This window comes from Trichoderma evansii (genome assembly GCF_050947405.1).
Source record: "Trichoderma evansii strain SZMC 28006 chromosome Unknown GGI43scaffold_14, whole genome shotgun sequence".
NCBI classification, from domain to species: Eukaryota; Fungi; Ascomycota; class Sordariomycetes; order Hypocreales; family Hypocreaceae; genus Trichoderma; species Trichoderma evansii.
The window spans coordinates 465,489-487,218 of record NW_028145192.1 but is presented as its reverse complement, the minus strand read 5'-3'; the positions used below and the strand labels follow the sequence as shown (position 1 = coordinate 487,218).

Sequence of the window (21,730 nt, the reverse complement as noted above, 5' to 3'; positions counted from 1 at the left end):
TTGAGTTGAGCGTAACGAAAAGCTCAATGAAGGCTTAGATACTCCTTATACAAGCATACGCAACGGATTCAGTGGTAAGCTGACGTCTCAGATCTGCAATGTGACTGTGGTGGGGGACGTGAATTTGAGGTTGAGCCGCTCCCGAGACCGGCGTCTGACGGGACTCATAGTAACTCATAGCCAAGAGCCCCTCCATCTTCAGCGGCAGCTTGTGATTTAGTAGCGGCAGTAGTAGCAGCAGTAGTACAGCAGTAGCGAGTACTAAATTTGAGCCGCCGATGCTGCGACGACGAAAGTGGAAATTGTAAGATACTAGATTCTGCGACTGTGTAAGACGAAGGCTATAGATCGGATTTCCAAATGTTGTTTGACGAGGCACCGCGTATTATTGGCAGATATTAGCCGGTCTCACATCGCTAAAGTGTACATAACATGCGATCACTTCTGGGCACCCATCTAGGCCTAGGGTCCCCTGGAGATCGAGTTTGTTAGGCCTTGCCAGGGTCCTGTATCAACCGCCGTCTAGCCCTTGCGCCCCCGGAAAAGCCCCCAGTGGGGCGTCCAACGAACCGCACAGGCGAGCGAGAAATGCAGAGGCTAGCAGAGACATGCCGAAACACCGCCAATGGCCTGCAATTCTAGCAAATATTATGCGAGCGCTGTACTACCTGGTACCCAATTCTGTAGTTCAGACAAGTAGTGCTGCAGCTAACTTGTATTGTAGCTGTACTTCGATACCAGGTACCACTGCTAAAGAAACAAGTAGAGATAATGCAGCAGAGTGAAAAAGCGCAAGGGCAGCGGGAAGCTGAGCAGAGCTAGAGGGGTGCATGGATGGCGGTACGAAATATTGAAACCGCTGGCATTGGCCAAAAGACCAGTAGAGAGCGGCTAGCACCGCCTATGAGCAGCAGCAGCACCCATTTATAAGGCAAGCAGCATGTACATAATAGCCGGGGCCCGGGCTGTCCTGCATTTTCTGCGCGCGTCATCCATTGCCGTACCCAGTCCCAAATTTCACACCCGCAAGGCCATGTCCATTTTTTGCGATGCACAATCGTGATTCTTTCTCACCTTGAGCGATACCTGACGGAAGACTTACTTCAACCTCGCGCCTCACCCTGAGCCTCATTCAGCGTCGGCCGAGCCGTTGAGTAATGGCCGACTCGGAGAGCCATTATGCCTTCGACGATGGCCCCGATGACGAGCAGTCCATCATCTCGGTATGTCGCCATTCGGAAACAACAAGAAAAATTCTATTCAGCCGCAATGCCGAGGCCATTGAGCTGTCGCTTGCCATTGTCTATTAGGCGCAATGAGCTAACAATATTCTTCCTCCCCATTGCAGACTCGAGGGCTTGAGGCATTCAGTCGCAAGGTTACTGTCACGGCGAGCCAATTGATGGGACCAGCCGCCGAGGCTTCGGGAGCCCATTATCGCGCCGCCATGGCCGAAGTTCACAAGCAGATGAAGCGCCCAAGTGTGCAGCGCGGCGTCTTCTCCATGGCTCGGTCGAGCCCTACCGAGATTGTGCGGTCCAAGCTGTCGACGGCAGAGATCCAGCACCGCGCCCTAACGCACCTCCCCGACGAGCTGCTCTCCAACATCCCCGAGCACCAAAACGCTTACTCGCTCTTCCAAGGCTTCCAGGCTAGCTTCCCAGAGTTGACGGATGACGGGAAGAAGCACCGTCGGCGCCCATCGAGGGGCAGGAAACTGCTAGAGGAGGGAGAGAGTACTCCCGCCACGCCGGCGAAGCTGTCCCAGTTGAAGAAGGAGAAGACCACCATGGTGCATGAGCTGGAGCTGTTGGGGGTGCGCAAGAGCATGGTCAGCTGTGAGATCCGCGAGATAGACAACAAGATTGCCAATCTCTATGGCATGCGTAGGATTGTCTTGGAGAGGCTTGCAGGCTTCGAGCAGGACGAGTCCTCCCTTGAACATGACGGTAGGTGTCTGAACCCATGCGATAGATGTATTTTGTCCCTTAATGATGAATGTGCGCCTCTAATTGCTTTCCATTCTTTGGTTACCTTGATATAGTCATGGATCTTGAAACAAAGATAGACGAAATCCAAGCCATTGTCGATGAGGCCGAAGAGATTGCCCGGAATACTGCCACAAAGGACGAGCGAGATCTTGTGGGCGACGCCGACGACCATGACCCTGAATTCATGTCCAAATCTGTCTATGAGAAGCTGCCCGGATCCGATGGCAAGCCGCGGAAATCGAAAAAGGTTCATCGCCGAAAATCCATGCCAATCCTTCACGAGCACTTTGCGCCAGGATCCAGCATCCGTGAAATCCGGGCGCATCGCGATACGATTACGGCCATGGACTTTGATGCCCCCTTTGGAACTTTGGTTACTGCTGCACTGGATGACACTGTTAGAGTTTGGGATCTGAATGCCGGACGGTGCATGGGTTACCTGGAAGGCCACACGGCCTCTGTGCGAGCCCTGCAGGTAGAGGATAACATTCTTGCTACTGGCTCTATGGATGCGACTATCAGATTATGGGATCTAAGCAAAACACACTACAACCCTCAGGGCGGTAAGGAAGTTGGCGACGACGACGAAGATGCTATCGCCTTTGAACACCCCGATGCTCAGCCTATCGAACCACCGGAGGGAAGCATGGACGACTGCGCTCTCTACACACTATCATCTCACGTTGACGAAATCACAGCGCTCCACTTCAGAGGAGACGTCCTGGTTTCTGGCTCAGCAGACAAGACGATCCGACACTGGGACTTGGAAAAGGGCCGTTGCGTGCAGACGCTCGACGTCATGTGGGCAGCTGCCCAGGCATCGGCCATTGCGACCACCAGCGATAGCACCTGGCGGCCGACAGGTCGTGCTCAGGGAACCTCTGCCGATTTTGTCGGTGCTCTGCAAGTGTTTGAGTCCGCACTGGCTTGCGGTACTGCAGATGGCATGGTCCGCTTGTGGGATCTACGAAGTGGCCAGGTTCACCGCAGCTTGGTCGGCCACACTGGCGCCGTGACTTGTCTGCAGTTTGACGATGTGCACTTGGTAACGGGCAGTTTGGATCGCAGTATCAGAGTAAGCCTATTCCTAATTCTCACTACATTAATATTTTGGAATTTGTAGACAGAATCAGCTAACGAATCGCTTTTTCAGATATGGGATCTCCGAACCGGATCCATCTATGACGCTTACGCCTATGACAACCCTGTTACCAGTATGATGTTTGATGCCCGACGAATTGTGAGTGCGGCCACCGAAGACGTGGTCAAGGTGTACGATAAGGTTGAGGGTCGACAATGGGACTGCGGAGCGGGCGTCGCTGCCTCTGAGGGGGTCAAGTCTGCCTCCAAGAATGCCGCCATCGTCGAGCGTGTTCGTGTCAAAGACGGCTACCTGGTAGAGGGTAGACGCAACGGCATTGTGGGTGTCTGGACTTGTTAGAATTAGTTTTATTTTAAAGTCGGCGCAGCTCAAGCGAATGTAACGAAAGAAAAGAGTGTTGGATTTCTTGTACGTTTATGAAATGATGGGAATTGGTTGTGGGGGTTCATGTGCGTGGAAAATATATATATGTTCTGATGAGTTCAACCATTTTTGCTTTAGCTACCTACTTGGTGTTAGAAAGTGAATGGGCGAGTGCAAGGGCAGAGAGATTCAGCGGTATTTTGATTAATGAAATTTAATTGTTGAAAGAGTTGAATTTTAATTAATGCGATTCTATTTAGAAAGAATGAATAAATCAAACAACGGGAGTTTATGGCGATGTCAAGATGGCCGATGCTTGCTCCGGGTAAGATAAGAAGATGGCTTACAGGTTTGGCACCAGAGCTTTCACTTCTCTCCACTTACACCTCACGCCACTTCTTGATTTTTTTCTACCAGCACGGCCTGCGGATGCATTAATTAACAATTTTAAGCGACAATCTCTCTATTTCTTCTTTTATCTATGTGATTATGCATATATAGCGGTCCAATTGTCATCATCCAGCATGTCTTCGCTGCGCGACCAAGTGTTGTCACGATATCGCGGTGCCGCAAATACCATCACCACATCTCAACATGCATCCCCCGGCTCAGAAAACCCCAACACTGATACAGTTCACGAATCATCACAATCAGAGAGCGCAGATTTAAAAGGGTATGCGATGCAACAATTGCTGCAGCGCCAAGCACGCTGCCTCACCAAGCTCCATGAGGCCCTGGAGCAAGGGACCAATGCTGGGGTGGACGAGGAACTGCTGCGGACAAGGTTGGATGATCTTGCGTCGGTTTCCATGTCGACGTTTTATGCTTATCGATTTGATTTACTACCTCAGTACTGGAGGTGGATTTACACGGATACCTTGATTCTCATGTCACATTACGCTGTTTTGCAAGCTGCTCGGTGTGATTCGTTCGATGAGCATGTCATGGACCGCGTGGTTGAGGATATAGACAGAGCCCTCATCGTAGCTGGCGGCGCAGGCAAATTTCTCGGTAAACAATGGATCGAAGGGACGTTGGACCTGCTTAGTCGCTTTTGGGAAGAAGAAAAGATGGCAATTGCCGGCGAGCAAAGGCCGTATAAGCGCATCAAAAGAGAGCAAACGTTTTCTGACCGTGAGCCATTCAATCGCCCTAGTCTCTCAGCAGACAAGACATGTCCAAGATATGAGAATTGGACGTTGGAGAAATTCGAAAAGTACATGAATGAGGAGAGTCAGGGAAGACCTCTGCCTATCGTGTTCACAGACTTGACAAAGGAATGGCCTGCTTTTTCGGATGCCCCGTGGAATAGTCCTGAATATCTCCTCTCCAAGACATTTGGCGGGAGGAGACTTGTACCCATTGAGATAGGGAGAAGTTATGTCGACGAAGGATGGAGCCAGGAGCTCGTACAGTTTAAAGATTTTCTGGCGAAATATATCGACCCCAGCATCCTACCACATGCTAGCGATACCAGCGCACCAGAGCCCCAAAGCGAAGCCAAGCGGGCACCACAAAATGTAATGGTAGGGTATCTGGCCCAGCATAACCTCTTCGGACAAATTCCCGCTCTCCGAAACGACATTCGGGTGCCAGACTTCTGCTGGGCTGACGTCCCGCCACATCCCACGACCTCGTCGAAAAACCAAGCGGTCGTGGACGTTCCTCAGCTGAACGCGTGGTTTGGTCCTGCGAAGACCATAACTCCGCTGCACACGGATGGGTATCATAATTTGCTCTGTCAGGTTGTTGGAACAAAGTATGTGAGGTTGTATTCTCCTGAGGAGACGGAGCGGTTGCGGCCTAGGGGGATGGAACTTGGCGTTGATATGAGCAATACGAGTGAGCTAGACGTTGGCGTCTTGGAAGGCTGGGATGAAGTCGATAGTAGTGGTGATGGGAACGACGAAGAAGATTGGGAGAAGACGAGAAAAGAGCTGGCGGATGTGCCGTATTGGGAATGTATATTACAGCCAGGGGACACATTGGTCATTCCTATCGGGTGGTGGCATTACGTACGCAGTTTGAGCATCAGCTTTAGTGTGAGCTTTTGGTGGAATTAGAGTTGCGCCTTTATGATATGGCGAAGTGTATTTTTGGTGAATGCTAGATACCTTAGTCGAGGTGCGAGTTATGTACCTACTAGGTATATAGTGAAGAATGAGGCTGACGATGGCTCGCACATTTAAATCTTAATTTATATTTAAGTTGGCTAAAGGGTGGACAAAATTAAGGGTCTCAAAGTAAAAGTACCAAAGTAAAAGTACATATAACCTGGGGAGAGAACCCTCAAATTATATGATCTACACAATTGTAATATTGAGAGTTGAGTAGCATATATGTAATAAGTAGGATGGCAGAAGTAGCAGAAGTAGCAGAAGTAGCAGAAGTAGCAGAAGTAGCAGAAGTAGCAGAAGTAGCAGAAGTAGCAGAAGTTGTAGTTTGAAAGCACTTAAAGTACCTATAACGCAAAATTAAAAAAATAGCCGTGGACCATAATACAAATTTAAGCCACTCTATCAAGATGTCTTCTGAATTTGCCTTAGGCATCACGACAAGGCAAATTTTTATCTATATATGTATGGGGGTTCGCCTACATAGTCTGACGCAAAACAATCATGGGCTCCAAACCATGCTTTTATGCCCGGCCTATCGTTTCCAAAAGACCTTGGAGTTACCACAAGGCATCTGGCCAGTGATGAAACCACAGTGGAAAAAAGCTCTCCAGCTGGAGGACTATATGCCGCCAAAGAAAAACTTTCAGTGTTGTGGGAACTGAGGCCCTATTATAAGTCCGATATAATGCAAGGTCAACCTGCTCGGTCAGCTAATGGCCGAGTGAGTGTTTGCTTAGTTACCACAGGGAATAGCATGCCAATGATGAGATTATACCAGAAAGCTTTCCAGCTAGAGGACATGCTATTTGTCGTCAAGCAAAGCCTTTTTGGTGAAATGAGAACTGAGGCAATGCGGGAAACTATATGATGTTATGAAATTAAAGATGAGAATGCGTCTGCTAATAAGACATAATGTTTGCAATTCTGTGCTGAAAAATCGAACTCCCCTGCCATTATTGCTTTGTTTACAGCGAGACACATTTGATAAACTGATATAATGCATGGTTGGTGAACAAGAAAGAGTGGATCGAGCACCATGTAGGTAGGTAGCCGTTCTTGGTGTCCTGGAGTTCACCATGGGCATTTGACTGTGCTATATTGAAGTATGTTTGATCACACTTTACGGACAGTGCTTGTTAATCAAGCAATAATCGCTGTTTCTCCTTCATCATCAATCACTGGTTTACTTAGTCATCATTATTATACTTAGAGGAACAATATCGTATATTTAAAAGCAAAACTACGCTGGCATACGCTTTGCCCTACCTACGAGGCACAGATAGATAAGATCGTGCGCAAAGGCACACCGTAGCTGCTGGCACGATCAAACGTGGAGAAATAAACAAGAATGAGAGACTGGACACATGGTCAACAAGCAAGGTCGCTTCACCCCTGAGACGAGCGAGCATCTTCCACGCTCTCAGCCGACACTTGCGCTCCCCTCCGGGCCTTTGCACCAGCCTTCAACGTCTCCCACTTCTCACGGTACTTCTCAAGGGTCTTTTGCTGCTTACGGTTGTCCTTCTCAAGGCGTTCCATGTGCTTCGTCATTGCCGAAATCTGTTCCTCCAGTTCGTGATTCTTCCGTATCAACTCATCGTCGTTCACTCTCCCAGAGGAATGCTGCGAACCAGGAGGCATAATACGATAGCTTTCAGCAAGAGCAAGAGCAGAGCTCTGGGCGCTGGCTTCAAAAGTGTGGAGGCGTTTCGAAAGTTTGTCAAGCATGTCCTTTAGCGATTTATTTTCCAAGCTGAGTTCTTCGATGGTGTTGAACAGTTCCTTTTCTGAGTGGCTACGAGCAATACGTCGTCTTGGGTTAATAGAACCAGGGGCTTCACGGGCGTCCACAAAGTCATCGTCATCTTCATCATGAGGCAAGAGGTCGCCATGGATCGAGGCTTCCAATCGGCGCTTTTCTTTTTCAGCGTAGCTCAGAATGTTGGCATAAGACATGGTATGACCGGTAGAGGGAACAACGTAGAACGAATCAGCAGCAGTATGACCATCTCGAACGAGAGCTCGCATAGTAGCCTTGGAGTAAATCTTGGACAGATCCGGTTCGACACTAGCAGACGGAGAGGCACGAGTACGGGATTGCTTGGTGGGGGACAGGTTGACAGTAGGGGGAAGCACAGCAGATTCAGTGGGAGTCGCGGGCTCCTCTTGGATGAGCGGCAGACCAGCGAAAGCGAGAGGAGCAGAGATTTTGTTGATCAGACTTCCAAAGGTGTTGTAGAAGCGGGTGTAACCACCATCATCTCTTGCGGGAGAGCTTGGCTCGACCTTGGGAGACGCGCTGCCCTTGGGCGCAACGCCTTCTTGCTTAGATGTAGTGGCTACAGGCGGAACCCAAGTAGGTCGGCCGGTCTGGCGGTCCATAATGTTTTGCATCTTGGCCTTGGAAGCATCGCGTTTCGCTTGGGGATCGACGTTACCGGGTGCCTGGTCGTTGGACACGCTGGGGCTGAGCGGCTGGGTGCGGTCCTTGGAGCGGATGCCTCTGGCGGAAGCGAGGTTGCTAGCGATGGACGACGACATTTCGCGGCCCATGTAGCGGCGCTGCGCCAAGCCAGGCGGCTGAGAAGCTTTGGCGACCGTGGCCTGGGCAGAGTCTCGCGCAGAGTCCACGCCGAGGGCGTCGACGTCGCCTTTCTCAGACTGCGCCTTCTCGGAAAGCTCCCCATCTCTGGCGTGCGGCACCTGCTCTGGCGGCAGCTTGAGGATCTCAGCTAGCTTCCTGTGATGCTCCTCGAGCAGCTTCAAAGTCCTGAGCGCCTCGACGCTGGAAGTCGACTTGGCGGCATTAGCAAACTCGCCTGCGGCCAGGGTGTGCTCGCTGATGGCCACGGTGGTATCAGAAGACGAAGATTGGCGGGTAGCGACAGCGGCAGCACGCGCGTGGTCGTGCGCCTTTGTGAGCGGCGAAGACTCCATGTTGTGAAAATCACGGTTGAGTCTACTGACAAAATGTGTGTCTCTCGCCTGCGGCAGAAGCGAGAGAGACGGGACAGTATGTCGGGTTGACGATGTGGGAAATTGCCAGTTTCGGCCGTCTTTGGTGGATGAAGATGAGTTGCGCACGTGTGCGCATAAGTGTGTATAATCTGTGCGGGCACTTTTTAGCGTCCCGCTTCATGACGGCATGCGGACGCGATGGACATTGGATGAACAGCCGGCGGCAGCAGGGATTGGGCGGTGGAAGGGGGTATTTGGCAAGTACTGCGCGGCTTGGCTAGGTTTGGCGCTTGGGACAAAACGGCCAAAGTGTCTGGGTTGAGCTTCTGGAGTCGCATCGGCTAGGCAGTAATTTAGGTGGTGATTAGTGCTGGAGTATTTAAGGCTCTGCTGAATGAAACAGCTTGTTCGCTGAGCTGGCGTGAGGCTTGCAACTGTTTGCACTGTTTGCGCTGATACACATGTACAGTATGTGACGCAGATGTCGAAATATTATTAAATCGTGACAGCACGCACCCGCAACAAGCAGCAACAACTGCCAGCATCCATTCAGTACGGGGCGTCGGCGCATTGCATCTCCCGCATCGTCGTCACTCACGGCCGCCATCGTCAACGAACTGGCTTCTATCTGGCACTAAAAAAGAGCCCCCCACCTTCAATTCTCCTCCTCCGGGGGTGCCTCGTCACACAATCTCGACAAAGCTTCCCTTGTCCGTTTCGCCAGGGGCCATTTCTCGCATCTCTGGAGGAGCCTCCGTGCCATCGGCCCCGATCAAACAGCCCTTGCTAATTGCGCAGCCTCGCTTGGCCGAATCAAACGGGGCTGTTAGTGCACAGCACGGAGCTGGTCCATGATTTCAGGAGTCGCGAGGACAGGAAATGCTATTTATATAAGAATATCATGCTAGAAGCGCTCGCGCGACCAAGACGAACGTCCATCAAATCAAAAGCCATCTCTCCTAGTTTTCCGGTGATTTCTGTTAACAACGCTCACTAAGAAATAAGAGCGTCGACGGCGAAGCGGGGACTTCAGCTTGCAGCTTTCCAGATTATATTTTGCATTTTCATCTCTTCATCTTATTTTACGACTTACTCACCTTATTCTTCTTTTCTTCTTCTTTTCTTCTTCTTCCTTCTCCCTTGTCGATTCCAAGAAGGCGATCCTCTTTTCTTCTCCCTTTCGATCCGCGGCCTCTGATTGATCGATCCGCGCGTGTCACTGTTTCACTCGGCTAGCATTAGCGGCCTGCAGAGAATATGGAGAGCAGCAATGGCGGAGGAAGCAGTGGTGGTGGCGGAGGATTGGGCAAGCTTCTGGCCAAGCGCAGACGACGAGTAAAGACTGGAGGCCTGGAATCGGACGCATCAGGCCGCGAGGACGTTGACGATGCAGCATCCATCAACGCCGCCGACGACGACGATATCGACGATCGCAGCTTTGGATCCTACGAGTCGGGAGGCGCCGATGCCGATGGAGAATCTGACCGGTAAGTCTTGAGATTTATTCTGCATAACAACCTTTACTTTTTTTTTTTTTTTTTGGCTTGCCTACACTTTCTGGTGTTCCTATTAAAAGTGTCGATTTGATATGTACCTCGTCGTCTCGCCAGTGGCAGAATGACAGGTAGCAGCAGCGGCGCAAAGTAGCATTCAATGGCATGCTGCCAATCTACACTTAATACGGACTCCCTCCTTGCGTCTTTCCTTCCAAGCCCAAGCGCGCGTTCCTTCAACAAGCCACACAGCGCATCTTTGCGTCTTTGTCTTTGTCTTTGTCTTTTCTCCATTGATTTTCTCTCTCCCTTCTCGCACGCACCACATTATTTTTTTTTCTTTCTTGTTTGGCTCGTATTCGCATTTGCTGTACTTCTTAGCTTCAGCCCACGTATGCGATTCAGCCCCTCTCTACATGCACTTGTCTTCATTTAAAGGCGTCGCATCAAGCTCTGACACCGAATCAGAAGCAGCTCTCGCCCCCCACTATCTCGCTCGGCCACGACATCCCTAACATCGCACGCTGGGCACCTGGCAGCGTCATCTCCCGTCGTACAAGTGACCGACTTCGACCCTCCGACGAGCGAACGACGGCCGTCTCTCTTGTCTAGGCGCCTCCGCCGTGGATCTTCCAGGAGCTCGTCTCCCAATGCATCCAAGGAGCGCCTAAGCGAGATAGCTCAACTCCCCGAACCGCCTGCTGCAGCCAGGACGGCTTCACACCCTGAAAAGCATTCAATCGTCCCGCCGGCGAGGATCTCGACATCGCCTGCTCGGCCCTCGACAAGCGACGATCAGTTTGGCCCCGTCATTGTAAACACCCCACCGACACCGGTCGAGCGAACAAGTCCACTCGTCTTGCACCAGGAGAGGAAGCTACCGCCTGTCATTTCAGAGCCCGCCTCGAATGGGGATAGCACGTCCTCTTCTTCCAACGCCGTAAGCGCGCATCGAAGAACGAAATCGGGATCCGCGAGTATAGGGCCCAGCAAGCTGTCCAACATCACCCTTGCACCACTCTCACCTACCCCTGAAGGCAGCGAGGTCCAGACACCGAGCTCAGCGGGGTTTTTCTCATCCATGTTCTCAGTTGCCCAAAACGCTGCAAGTAGTATTAGTAGCAACATCCAGGGCGGTGGTATTGGAATAGGAGGAAATAAGACTCGGACGAATCTGGCGGCTAAGCCACAATCATCCCCTGCCCCAGAAACCGACCACGTTGAACCCCCACCATCTGAGCCTCAGTCGAGCGACGTAATGGATAAAAAGGAGTCGGCAATCAAGACAATTGGAACCGGCGAACTTAGTTTGAGTCAACTTGGCATTGCAGAGCCACCTGCAGCCATGGCGGCCATTGAAACATCTCGATTCCCAGACCTTAACGATACACGCACACGATCAGAATCGGCACCAACTGACACTCAAGCCAGGCCCGGAGATGATGCACTCGACGGAACGATCAGTAGGCCCAGATCGCTGTACGAAGCCGCGGAAGGGGAGCCAGGAGCTTCACAATCTACGGATGAACTGCAGCGGGCCGGTAGCATAAAAAGCGATACTCAGAGGAAGCGAGGAAGTTCTACGGCCACTACGAACACAGTCGCACCAGCAGCTCCTGGGGGTACTGCTCCCAAGCTCACGGGATTTGCCATTGCTAGTAAAAAGAGGAACCGCGACTTCCATACCCTATTCAAGAGCGTGCCAGATGACGATTACCTTATTGAGGACTACAGCTGTGCGCTACAGAGAGAGATTCTTGCGCACGGCCGATTATATGTGTCAGAGGGTCACCTCTGTTTCAGCAGCAACATTCTCGGATGGACGACGACTCTGGTTGTGAGCTTTGACGAGATAGTATCCGTGGAGAAGAGAAGCACTGCTTTGGTCTTCAAAAACGGACTGATGATATCGACTTTGCATGCAAAACACATCTTCGCCAGTTTCACTAGCAGAGACGCCACTTACGATCTGATTGTCAACATCTGGAAGCTCGGCCATCCGACCTTGACTAGCACGCTAAACGGAGTACGGCTCGAGGGTACTGGTGGTGATAAGACTGAGAAGCTTGATGTCGAGTCTGGAAACTTGGAGCCGGAGACACCAGCTGGATCCGATTCTGAAGAAGGCAGCGATGATGACGATGATTTTTATGACGAAGAGAGCGACCATGCTCCCGAAATCCAGGCCGCAGACGCTGGCGGCAACGGCGGAGACTCTGCCAAGGCAAATAGGAAAATATCTGGCGCTCCCGCTCCCAGCGCAGCCGTGCTTGACGCGGCCGCAGACGGGCAATCTCCAGCAGTTGGCGCCGGATCGTTCCCCGGCCCGGCGACGCACGCTGCGACTGACTGCGGTGACGGCGAGACGCACTACGACAAGTTTTTGGCCGATGAAACTATCCCAGCTCCGATGGGTAAGGTTTTCTCTATGCTCTTCGGTGAGGCTTCTGCTGAGTGGATGGGTAAATGGATTACGGAGAACCAAAAGTGCTTTGACTTGCAGATGGAAGATAAGAAGGGCATGAGCCCCGATAGCCGCACTCGAGGGTTCACTTACATCAAGCCTCTGTATGCTCCGATCGGACCGAAGCAAACAAAATGCATCGTCACCGAAACCGTAGACAACATCGACTACGAAAAGGCAGTCAACGTGAGTGTAGTGACGCAAAACCCTGACGTTCCCAACGGCAACATCTTCCGCGTCAAGACCAAGTACTGTCTCTCCTGGGGTGAGAACAACGCCACTCGAGTGCAAGTCAATTGCACTACAGAATGGAGTGGCAAGAGTTGGCTGAAAGGTACGTGAATTTTTTAAGCCTTGTACTTTTGTTTCTGCCTCCAATTGGCTAGCTATAATTACTGCCTATTAACATGCTACGTTGTAGGCACCATTGAAAAGAACGTCAATGAGGGTCAGGCCCAGTATTGCAAGGACTTGTTTGCTGCCTTGAAGGCAGCAGTTTCTACCCGACCGCGAGCCTCTACTAACGGCAACGGGGCTCCAAAGTCGAAAAAGAAGGGCAAGAAGAGCAAGGCACTTCAGTCATCCACGGAGTCTATCAACCCAGGTGCGCGTGCCAAGACGGAAGAGGCAAACTGGGGCTTGTTCGAGCCGGCACGCGGAATTCTGGAACCCATTGTCGATATTCTCAAGCCTATTCTCACGGGAAACATTGTTTATGGGCTTCTGGTGGGCTTGCTGGTTGCTACCTGGTTCGGATTTGGCTTCACGCCGAGCAACAGAAGCCCCGCACCGCTGGGATCAGACCCTTCCCTGAACAGCGCGTATCGCCTTGCCGCTTACGACGAGATGTGGCGCAGAGAAGACAGCGAACTTTGGGGGTGGCTAGAGGAGCGCGTAAGCCTGGAGCGCCTTTCCGTAGAAAGGTCAAACGCTCGCAAGCGAGAAGCAGATCCCAGAACATTGGAGGAAAGGGTGAGAGAAGAGCGGATGGACGAGCGAGAAATCCAAGAGGCCATCCGGGTTACCGAGGACAAGCTCAAAGTATTGAGAGAAGTCATGGCGAAAAGCAAGCTGCTATAGCTTAACCAACAGCAAGCAAGCGATTCCACCTTGTAAAAAAGGACGCACTCATCAGTTTCATTATCTTTATTTTCTTTGTCAAGTCACACGTACACTTATACGCCACTACACACCACTTCACACCACCCACATTATGGCATCATATTGCATGTTAAAGCCCTCTTTTTAGCCAAAGTATTTTTTTCCTTATGTACATATAGATTACGGAGTATGGCGGGGGCGAGTGAGAAATTCCCCACTGGTTGGGATATCACAACTTGTTTGCCATGAGGGGTTTTGGGTATTTTCTATTATTATCATCATTGTCATCATTGTGTTGTAGCGAGTTATTGAATTCACTCTGGTTCAATTGTACATGACTTCCTTGTATGCCTAAAAAAAGCTCTCAGTTGTCAACTATTGAAAAACAATTCTAAAAAGAATTGATAACCACTACTAGTTTTAAAACGATGTTACCACAAGAAACAATGTCAATGTGGACAGGTTGCCACTGCTGCTGACACGCGATATGAATCGAGTAAAGTAACCGGATGCTCGAAATCGACACCTGCAGAAGGATCTCACTGCGAGAGGCAACCAATCCGGCATAGTGGTGGTGGTCTACTTACCCAAAACTGACTGGATAGCTCAACCATCCAAGTCAAGGAATGCTCTGTATGGTATGCATGTAACTGAGACCAGCATGGCTCGGCGTCTTACGGAACCGAGCTAAGACTAGGAGCGCGAGTCAGCCTTGTAGGGCCTTGTAAGTGCCTTGAGTGGCTCCTCTGCTGAGGACATGGAGACGATTATCCCTGGCGCCAACAGCCGCACTATGGCTTTTTTTTTCTTCGCGGCATGTGGCTTGTTGGCCTGTGGGCATACTTGCATATAGTTTATCACGCTGGCCACTTACAAAGTAGCAGTACTACCGTTAGGATCTGTTAGGGGGGGTTGAAGACGCCTTGAGTGGTGCGAGGGGACGCGAGAAGGATTTCTTCTGTGTGTCGGTGGTACCGGGCCAGGAACAAGAGCAAGAAAGTGTGTGTCCGTGTGGCTGAAGAACCTTTTCCTTTCTCTTTGCTGTTGGACGGCGGTAAAAAGAAAATAGCCCAAGATTCCGGCATCGCGATGGTTTCCCAGGATTATATCAGCCTAAGAGCTGCCGAGGTGTCTGGAATAGGCAATAGTACATGCTAGCAGCCCGTCCCTGCAGCAATCACAGCAAAACATGAAGTAAAAATCATCCAATGCTCCCCCACTTGAGAGCGTTGACGTGGCTTCACCACCCGAATGCCAACAATTCCGCCAAAGCATGTAATATGTATGTATGTGTACGGAGCACGACGCAGTTGTTATGTATGTATGTATGATTTGTATGCATGACTTGGGCTGGTCAAGACCTAATAAGGGGCGCCGGGCGTCATTATCAGCTGCCGAAGAGCGGTCACGGCTCAGTCAGTTTGGCGGTGGCAGCCAGAGGCCAATGGGGGAGCCAAGTGGGGAGCTGGAAGAGGCTCTTAAACCGGGGCTCTTGAGAGATGCTGCTTGTTTGTTCTGGTTCTTGTGCCTCTCGTGTAAGAGGGGAAAATGCCTCTGTCCGGCTGTACGGGGAGGGAAAAAGCAGGCAGGGGGGTCGTGATCGAATCTGAGACAAGCACCACAAAATCGGGCTCAGAAAGAAGAGAACAGAAAGGAAGAAGGCCAATCAAAACGTCATCGTTGACGATTTCCTGCTCCCGCTTCCCTGCATGGGAGAGACGCGATGATGCCCGCTTGGTTCATTCATGGTCAGATACTAGCGCCTCTCTGCGCCTCAGCTTTATCTCTCTTTTGTGCCTGGATGTGGCGCAGTAGCCCCTCGGTTCGCCTAGGCCCGGGTGGTGCTCACGGGATTGCCCTTCTGGCGTCGCGATCTGATGGCACTACCGCTGCTAGCACTGAGCATAGCTTATGGCGCTTCTTCTTGTCGCTGTTGCTCACGTACGAGAGCGAGCCGTTACGCAATAGACTGGCACTAACAGACCTGGCGGAAAGACGCCTCGCGATGGGCTGGCGCTTGGGCTGGGCTCCCTCATCTCAGCATCGCAGAACTCCGAGGCCAGCAGATATCCGTGATGCCGGCTGAGTACAGCGCTGCGCTGCGCTGCCCGTTACACTCGCCATGCTAACCACAGCATCCACAGCATAATGCTCAGCGTGCTCAAGCCACAGTCTGGGGGGCGGCCGATTTTGGGGAGCACTGGCGCAGGGATCAGCCTGGCAGACACAGCGAAAAGGCCCATTGGGGGGAATCCCTCGTGCCCCCTCCCCTCCTCCTCTGTCGCCTTGCCCAAGGGCCACTACGAAATCGACGAAAAATCAGCCGCGGACAGGCCATGCCACCAGGTCACACCCAAAAGGGATACCCCTGCCCCGAGTCCTACTTAGTCGCCCGGCAAAGTCCTAGACGTCTTCGTCTCATTCGCTGCGTAGGACCTCCCGTCTGGCAAAGCTGCCTCCAAGGCTCCAGCCAGCTCACCAGCCGTAGCCTGTGCAATTAGAGAAAGAAACAAAAACACCATGGACGGTGCCTGAAGGGTGGCCGTTTCTCACTCTGCCTTCTTACATTTTGCCACATTCTCTTTTTGTTTCTTGTCTTGTCCTGCTCCCCTTAACAGAGATCAACTCCACACGAGGGGGCCTTGTTTGGTGACCTTTTGTTGCCCCATAACCATACTGCGGTACCTGACGGCGACAACCTGGTCAAGGATAGGTTCAGACCGCCATGGAAAACAAGAAGCTCGACGACCCTGGTGTCGCCGCCGCCTTAGCCCTACGACGTCTAGTCCGTAGCCCAACCGTCGGTCGTTTGGGTCCAAGGAGGACGTCGACAATTGCTTCCAGCAGCAGCTGTTCAGCATCCTCAGTGACTTCGTCAGTCGTCGACGACGAGATGCCGACTTCGTGTGTGTAAGTGAAAAGCCCTCCTGACTCATGGGGAGAAAGCAAGAGACGATGCATTCAGTTGATATTCGTTCCCCCTTGTCTATCTCTAACTTTTTTTTTCTCTGCCTCCCTATTTCCTCCCTCTCTCTCTCTTTACTTTACTATGGTGTTATATGCTGACTGTTGGTTTGTTCTCGCCGTCCTAAAGCTCACGCAATACTTCGGGCGACGAATGTGCCTTGCACAGATTCATCGTATGGGTAGCCGTCAAACGCAATGCCTGCCAAAAGATGACCCCAGAGGAGCGGCGGGAGTGCCCGTTGCTTCGTTGCCGGAAGAGATTCCCCAACCATGAGCTCATGCTTCAACACCTGTACTCGTGCGATCACCTCGTCGGGGGGGAGTACTGGTGCTACGACTGCGAAAAGCCCGAACAGCTCAGTGATGTCAAGTGCAGACGCTGTCTGGGGCACCCATCTAAGAGGAGGAAAATTGTGACCATGGCAAAGAGCTTCTTCAGCTCGCTGGGCCACAAACCAAAGTCTCAGGGCCTTGCTCTGGCCGCCTCCATGGGAATAGGCACAGTTGCCAGCGGCGGCGGCAGTGGGGGCGAGGACGAGCCAGAGCCTCCGAGTTACGAGTCCGTCTTCACACCCACAACGCCTACACCTCTCCCTCCGCAGGCCGAGCTCTTCTCGACCGAGATACATGAGATCGGTTCGAGCGAGGTACTGCTCCCCACTATCCCGGAGTGTGAGACCGAGACAGAGGCTATACCCGCCCCTGGGATGGTCCCCTGTCTCCCCCCATCCACATTCCCCATCTCACCACCAGGCTCCCGCCCGGGAGCCGTACCGCTGCCATCGACTATGGAAGCAGATTTCATAAATTGGAGGCCGTCACCACCATCTCCCCCAACCGTGGCACCACAAAGCCTAATGAAGCCCATACACGGAAGGTTGGTTGATCGTCCAACACTGCAGGTCAACACGCACCTGGACCAGTATCGAGGCCAAGCTAGCCGTCGAAGCAAGGTGCTGGCCCCGAGCTCTTCTGTCCGGTCGACTGCCAGTACAGACAGCACCGACAGCACTGATAGCACCGCCAGCTATAACATCTCGCCCATGTCGGGCTGGTCTAGTGGATGGACAAAGACATCCGGCTTCGAGTCAGCCTTGACGTCACCTGACGACCTCGTTAGCCCTCAGAGCCTCCTACCCACGGGCCCCTTTGCTACTAATACCATCTCAACAAGACCTATTCCTTTCAGCAACTCAGAGTTTGAAAACATGGTTGCCAACTCTTGTCCGTCGGAGCTTCCTGCTGACATTCCCATGTTTGATGACATTCCTGTCACCATGGATCCTCAAAAGACTCAAGCTCACATGAGCCTGGACCAGTCTGCCTTCTCATTCAACACCGATATACCATTTGAAATGCCAATTGGACCTCCGTTACCCTCAACTAACACCATCAACCTTGCCCTCACACCACAATTACCACCACCACCACAGCAGACTTCGGAACCAGCTCTACTACATAATGTCACCTCTTCTAACCTCACCACTATTACACAGTCTCTGGCCAGGTCAGTCCAAGACGCACTACGGATGCACATTGCCGACTCTAGGAACAAACTCGACACCATCAACCAGAATGCTCTCATGAAGAAGCTGTGCCAGATGTCTCTCTCCTCTGTTGCAGCGGCTGGTATGGAAACCATGGTGGACATCTTAGAAGGCCGTCACAATGCATCACCTCTAGACCTCTTATGCTTCATCCACATTGTCTTCTCTCTGTCTCTGGTGATCCACGAACACGACGCTTCGAAATATGCTGCTACTCTCTTCAAGCAGGCACTCTTGTATAGCAGCTGGTTCTCGGAACCTGACAGAACATCCTTCATTGAAGTCGTCATCACTCTTTGGGAGCACAGCGAAGTAGACAACAACGAGATTATCGAACTATTGCAATTAAGCCCGAACTCGAAGGGTAAACAGCCAGAACGCTCTCTGCATGGATTGAGATCTGATCCACTGGTAACGCTTGCGGCATACTTTTTGGACGGTACGCTCACTTGACCTTTTCACTCTGTTTTCTTTTCCTCTGTCTTTCACTTAAGAGGCTAATGATTGAAACTGTAGAACTCGAGTACGAAACGCTACGTGAGCACAGCTATAAGGGACAACCCTCTGAGCTTGCCGACCAACACTACAAGGACAGCCTTGTAGCAAGTTCTGATTCGCCGTTTGCCATTGCCGCTAGGTTCATGATTGAAAATATAATTTCTCATCAATACTCTCACTTTCCAGGATCTGAGCTTGGCATGAAACAACTTATTGGCCAGGTCAACTCTGGTGGAGTGGGAACCGTGCGACGGCTGGAGTTAGAGCTGATGCAAGCCGGGAAGGTAAGAGAGAAGAGCCACTTTTTATTTCCAAAAAAAGCACATGTAGTATGCATGGGCTAACGAGTTGCAAACATCTAGACTTATCTCCCTTCCAATGTGTTCTTTGACGAGTTTATCGAAGTTGTTCGACAGAATACCGATCAGTTATACGCGCAACGGCCTTTTTTCAGCTCCCGGTCAACATATCATCGATGCGGCATCCAACTCATGAAATCGCTAATTAGTGAGCCTGGTAGAAGCTCGGCAGTCGTGCCTGTTAGGACAGGGGTAGAATCATCAGGCCTTTCCACTGAAGCACTCGATGCCATTATGGGAGTCAACTTTGACGGCTTTGATTTTGAGTCCATGGTCAACCTCAACCCAGACGATGGTAATATGCCCGAGCCGGCGTCTGCTGTTGGTGCCCCACTCATGGGCGCGGCAGAGTGGACTTCAGCGCCAACGGTCGAGTCAGCAGCGTTTGCAGCCACACCTGCACCGCCTCTGGCTCTAGGCCCTGAGACGCTACAGCTTATGGAGGAAGACCCGCTGATACCACCGAATGCCTCAGTACCCAGCAAACCAGAACCGACAGCGACAGCACCATCAGCAGCAACGGCAAAGGTCGAATCTGACAACTGCTGTGAGATATGCGGCTATCGACCCAAAGGCGATCCTAGGTGGTTTGTGGGCAGCATGGCCAAGCACATGAAGACGATACACAGCGAGAACCCACAGATATTCCGATGCCCGTATCCCGGCTGCACGAGCCAATACAGCAAACGCGCGGATAACCTACGACAGCACCAGATTGAGAAGGGACATTTTGTCGACGGCGAGGGGAACCAGGGGCGGCGGCCGCGCAAGAGGAAACGTCCGTCGGACGGCGGCGGCGGTGGTGATTAATGATTTATACTTGTATGCACATGTATAAGTGTGATCTCTACCACTGTCTTCACCATACTCTCCTTTTCTTGTTTTTCTTTTGCCTTTCTTTTGTCTTTTAGAAGTTTCATACCCTCTTAGCCGGCGGATTTTTTTTCTTTTTCCTTTCCTTTCCTTCTCTTTTTCTTCTTTTTTCAGTTTTTTTTTTCATGGGTCATTGAATAATGTTTAGACATGCCATAAGCGAGCGAGAAACAGGCGGGCGCATTTGGAAATTGTGATCACCATGAGATTTAATGATTTGATATACACCGAGTATTTACGGGCGGCTTTGGGCTGCACTCACATAGCGAAAATGATATGCGCAGCGTTGGGTTGACATTGGGCATGACCTAGCGGCAAGGGATAGAGGTGACGTATGAGTGCTGTTACCGAGAGAAATGAATTCATGTCTCCTCCATTATACATACGTTTGCTTTCAGTGTTTCTTTCTCTTTTCTTTCTGTCTCTTCTCTTTTTTCATTTTTCTTTTCATTTTTTTTCTTCCTTTTCAATCTCTTCGACTTGCTCTTTTCCATCCATTTCTTTCTGTACCATTTGTTGCGGATTCGTTTCCAACGCAACGTTGTCAAGGTAAGAGATGCTGCAGCAGACAATGCATAAAACAGCAAACAGCAAACAAAGTGACGGCAGTGGCTGTGCCCATACATGGTCTGGATGCTGACGGGCCGTGTGGCCGAGCCGAAAAGTCCCATGTCAAGGGAGGAACTGGCGTTTTGGCGGCATGGAGCTGTCACTACAGTACTGTGTTTTCTGCGATATGGGCAGAGTGGCGCAAAGTACATGTACGGATACCATTTACAAAGCAGCCTTTTAATAGACGAAGAAACGGGGCTCCCGCCATTTACAGTGTCGTACCTATGCGTAGCGCGTACAGTAGCAGTACGAAGGCGCCTGTCAGCTCGTACAGAATGAAGACTGAGTGCTCGTACTGTACAGAGGGAGATGAAACATGGCAGGCATCTCATCTCAGCTGTGCGATCCACCGCGGTGGCATGCTGCCGCTGCCAGGGTTGCTCTCTCGGATCGTAAATGCAGCCGCAGAATTCCAATTTTGCTGTGCAAATTGGATCTCAGCAGCTGACCAGTTTCCCGCGTCCCGCTTCGAGCCAAGACCGCGTGCAAGAGACGGGCTTCTGGCACTGTCCTGGGCTCGCTCGGCACCTGTGGGCGCTTGCTAGAAGCAGCCAATGCATGGATGGCGGCGTGGGATTGGGCGGACGCTCACGTAAGTTTTTTCTAGGCGGGCTGACATCACATGGTGCAGGCGCAAAGTGGCCGGCGTAGCGGGTTTTTTAGGGGCGCCGGGGCGAGCGTTCTGGCGAGGTGATTTGACGGCGCTGGGCGATTTGAAATGCAGAGTATCGGAGCCCATGGCAGAGGCAGGGAGCAAGGGAGCACAAGAGGTCTGGCATGTACTATACTTGGCACGCTCTCGGTATGATGACGGAGCAGCGCTGGAACAAGCGTCAGGCCAGCGCGAGGTAAACCAAGGTGCCGCGGTACGGCGCCCAGTACCTGGCGCCAAGGTACCCGTTACCGACAGCTATGCACTCACAAGCACGGCGTGCGCGAAGCAGTTCGTGCTACGTCCACGGCCGCCGAATGCGTAACGCTGAAGGATTTTGGGGGATGCGGCCTTTTCGATGCGGCTGCGGATAGGGCTGAACAGGAGCGCATTTGTGCTCAACCCCCCGTGCGACCCAGCGGCCTTGAGCAGCGACAGGGTACCGTCGATGGCAGTTAAACTCTGTTTGTGCGACCACGATGTGTCACGATCGTTTGCCTCCCAGGGCCCGACTCTAGCCCAGGTTTAACAGGTGCTAGGACAGATACCGCGCCGCCCATGTACCACTGCTAGTGCCTCAGAGTACCGCTTTACCTGGCGGTACGGCAGAGGCAGGCAGCAGAGCTGGGGGGG

The 21,730-nt window shown here is 51.8% G+C and overlaps 5 protein-coding genes across 5 annotated transcripts; 4 read left to right on the top strand and 1 right to left on the bottom strand.

Annotated features, from left to right (window-relative positions):
- Positions 1 to 1,157: 1,157 nt before the first annotated feature.
- Positions 1,158 to 5,519, top strand: GGI43DRAFT_423769 (uncharacterized protein; the record flags this gene model as incomplete). Its single annotated transcript, XM_083208285.1, has 5 exons — positions 1,158 to 1,223; positions 1,349 to 1,949; positions 2,045 to 3,066; positions 3,145 to 3,361; positions 4,111 to 5,519. The coding sequence occupies 5 exons, from the start codon at positions 1,158 to 1,160 to the stop codon at positions 5,517 to 5,519; spliced, it is 3,315 nt and encodes a 1,104-aa protein (XP_083059204.1).
- A 1,237-nt stretch (positions 5,520 to 6,756) lies between these two features.
- Positions 6,757 to 8,912, bottom strand: GGI43DRAFT_88951 (uncharacterized protein). Its single transcript, XM_083210467.1, has one exon. The coding sequence runs from the start codon at positions 8,508 to 8,510 to the stop codon at positions 6,960 to 6,962; it is 1,551 nt and encodes a 516-aa protein (XP_083059203.1). The 5' UTR covers positions 8,511 to 8,912; the 3' UTR covers positions 6,757 to 6,959.
- Positions 8,913 to 9,788: 876 nt separating this feature from the next.
- GGI43DRAFT_428491 (GRAM and VASt domain-containing protein) lies at positions 9,789 to 14,030 on the top strand (the record flags this gene model as incomplete). Its single annotated transcript, XM_083208967.1, has 3 exons — positions 9,789 to 10,018; positions 10,493 to 12,822; positions 12,910 to 14,030. The coding sequence occupies 3 exons, from the start codon at positions 9,789 to 9,791 to the stop codon at positions 13,566 to 13,568; spliced, it is 3,219 nt and encodes a 1,072-aa protein (XP_083059202.1). The 3' UTR covers positions 13,569 to 14,030.
- A 2,172-nt stretch (positions 14,031 to 16,202) lies between these two features.
- Positions 16,203 to 20,079, top strand: GGI43DRAFT_88959 (uncharacterized protein). Its single transcript, XM_083210468.1, has 5 exons — positions 16,203 to 16,499; positions 16,684 to 18,542; positions 18,620 to 18,885; positions 18,964 to 19,782; positions 19,982 to 20,079. The coding sequence occupies exons 1-4, from the start codon at positions 16,315 to 16,317 to the stop codon at positions 19,768 to 19,770; spliced, it is 3,117 nt and encodes a 1,038-aa protein (XP_083059201.1). The 5' UTR covers positions 16,203 to 16,314; the 3' UTR covers positions 19,771 to 19,782; positions 19,982 to 20,079.
- Positions 20,080 to 21,378, top strand: GGI43DRAFT_89238 (uncharacterized protein). Its single transcript, XM_083210470.1, has one exon. The coding sequence runs from the start codon at positions 20,190 to 20,192 to the stop codon at positions 20,988 to 20,990; it is 801 nt and encodes a 266-aa protein (XP_083059200.1). The 5' UTR covers positions 20,080 to 20,189; the 3' UTR covers positions 20,991 to 21,378.
- Positions 21,379 to 21,730: the final 352 nt, after the last annotated feature.

Excerpts from the sequence above, each read along its gene's own strand:
- GGI43DRAFT_88951 (XM_083210467.1), bottom strand. The coding sequence starts at position 8,510 with ATGGAGTCTTCGCCGCTCACAAAGGCGCACGACCACGCGCGTGCTGCC.
- GGI43DRAFT_89238 (XM_083210470.1), top strand. The coding sequence starts at position 20,190 with ATGAATTCATGTCTCCTCCATTATACATACGTTTGCTTTCAGTGTTTC.
- GGI43DRAFT_88959 (XM_083210468.1), top strand. The coding sequence starts at position 16,315 with ATGGAAAACAAGAAGCTCGACGACCCTGGTGTCGCCGCCGCCTTAGCC. Across the intron at positions 16,500-16,683 it reads GAGATGCCGACTTCGTGTGT|CTCACGCAATACTTCGGGCG; the intron begins GTAAGTGAAAAG and ends GCCGTCCTAAAG. Across the intron at positions 18,543-18,619 it reads TGCGGCATACTTTTTGGACG|AACTCGAGTACGAAACGCTA; the intron begins GTACGCTCACTT and ends TTGAAACTGTAG.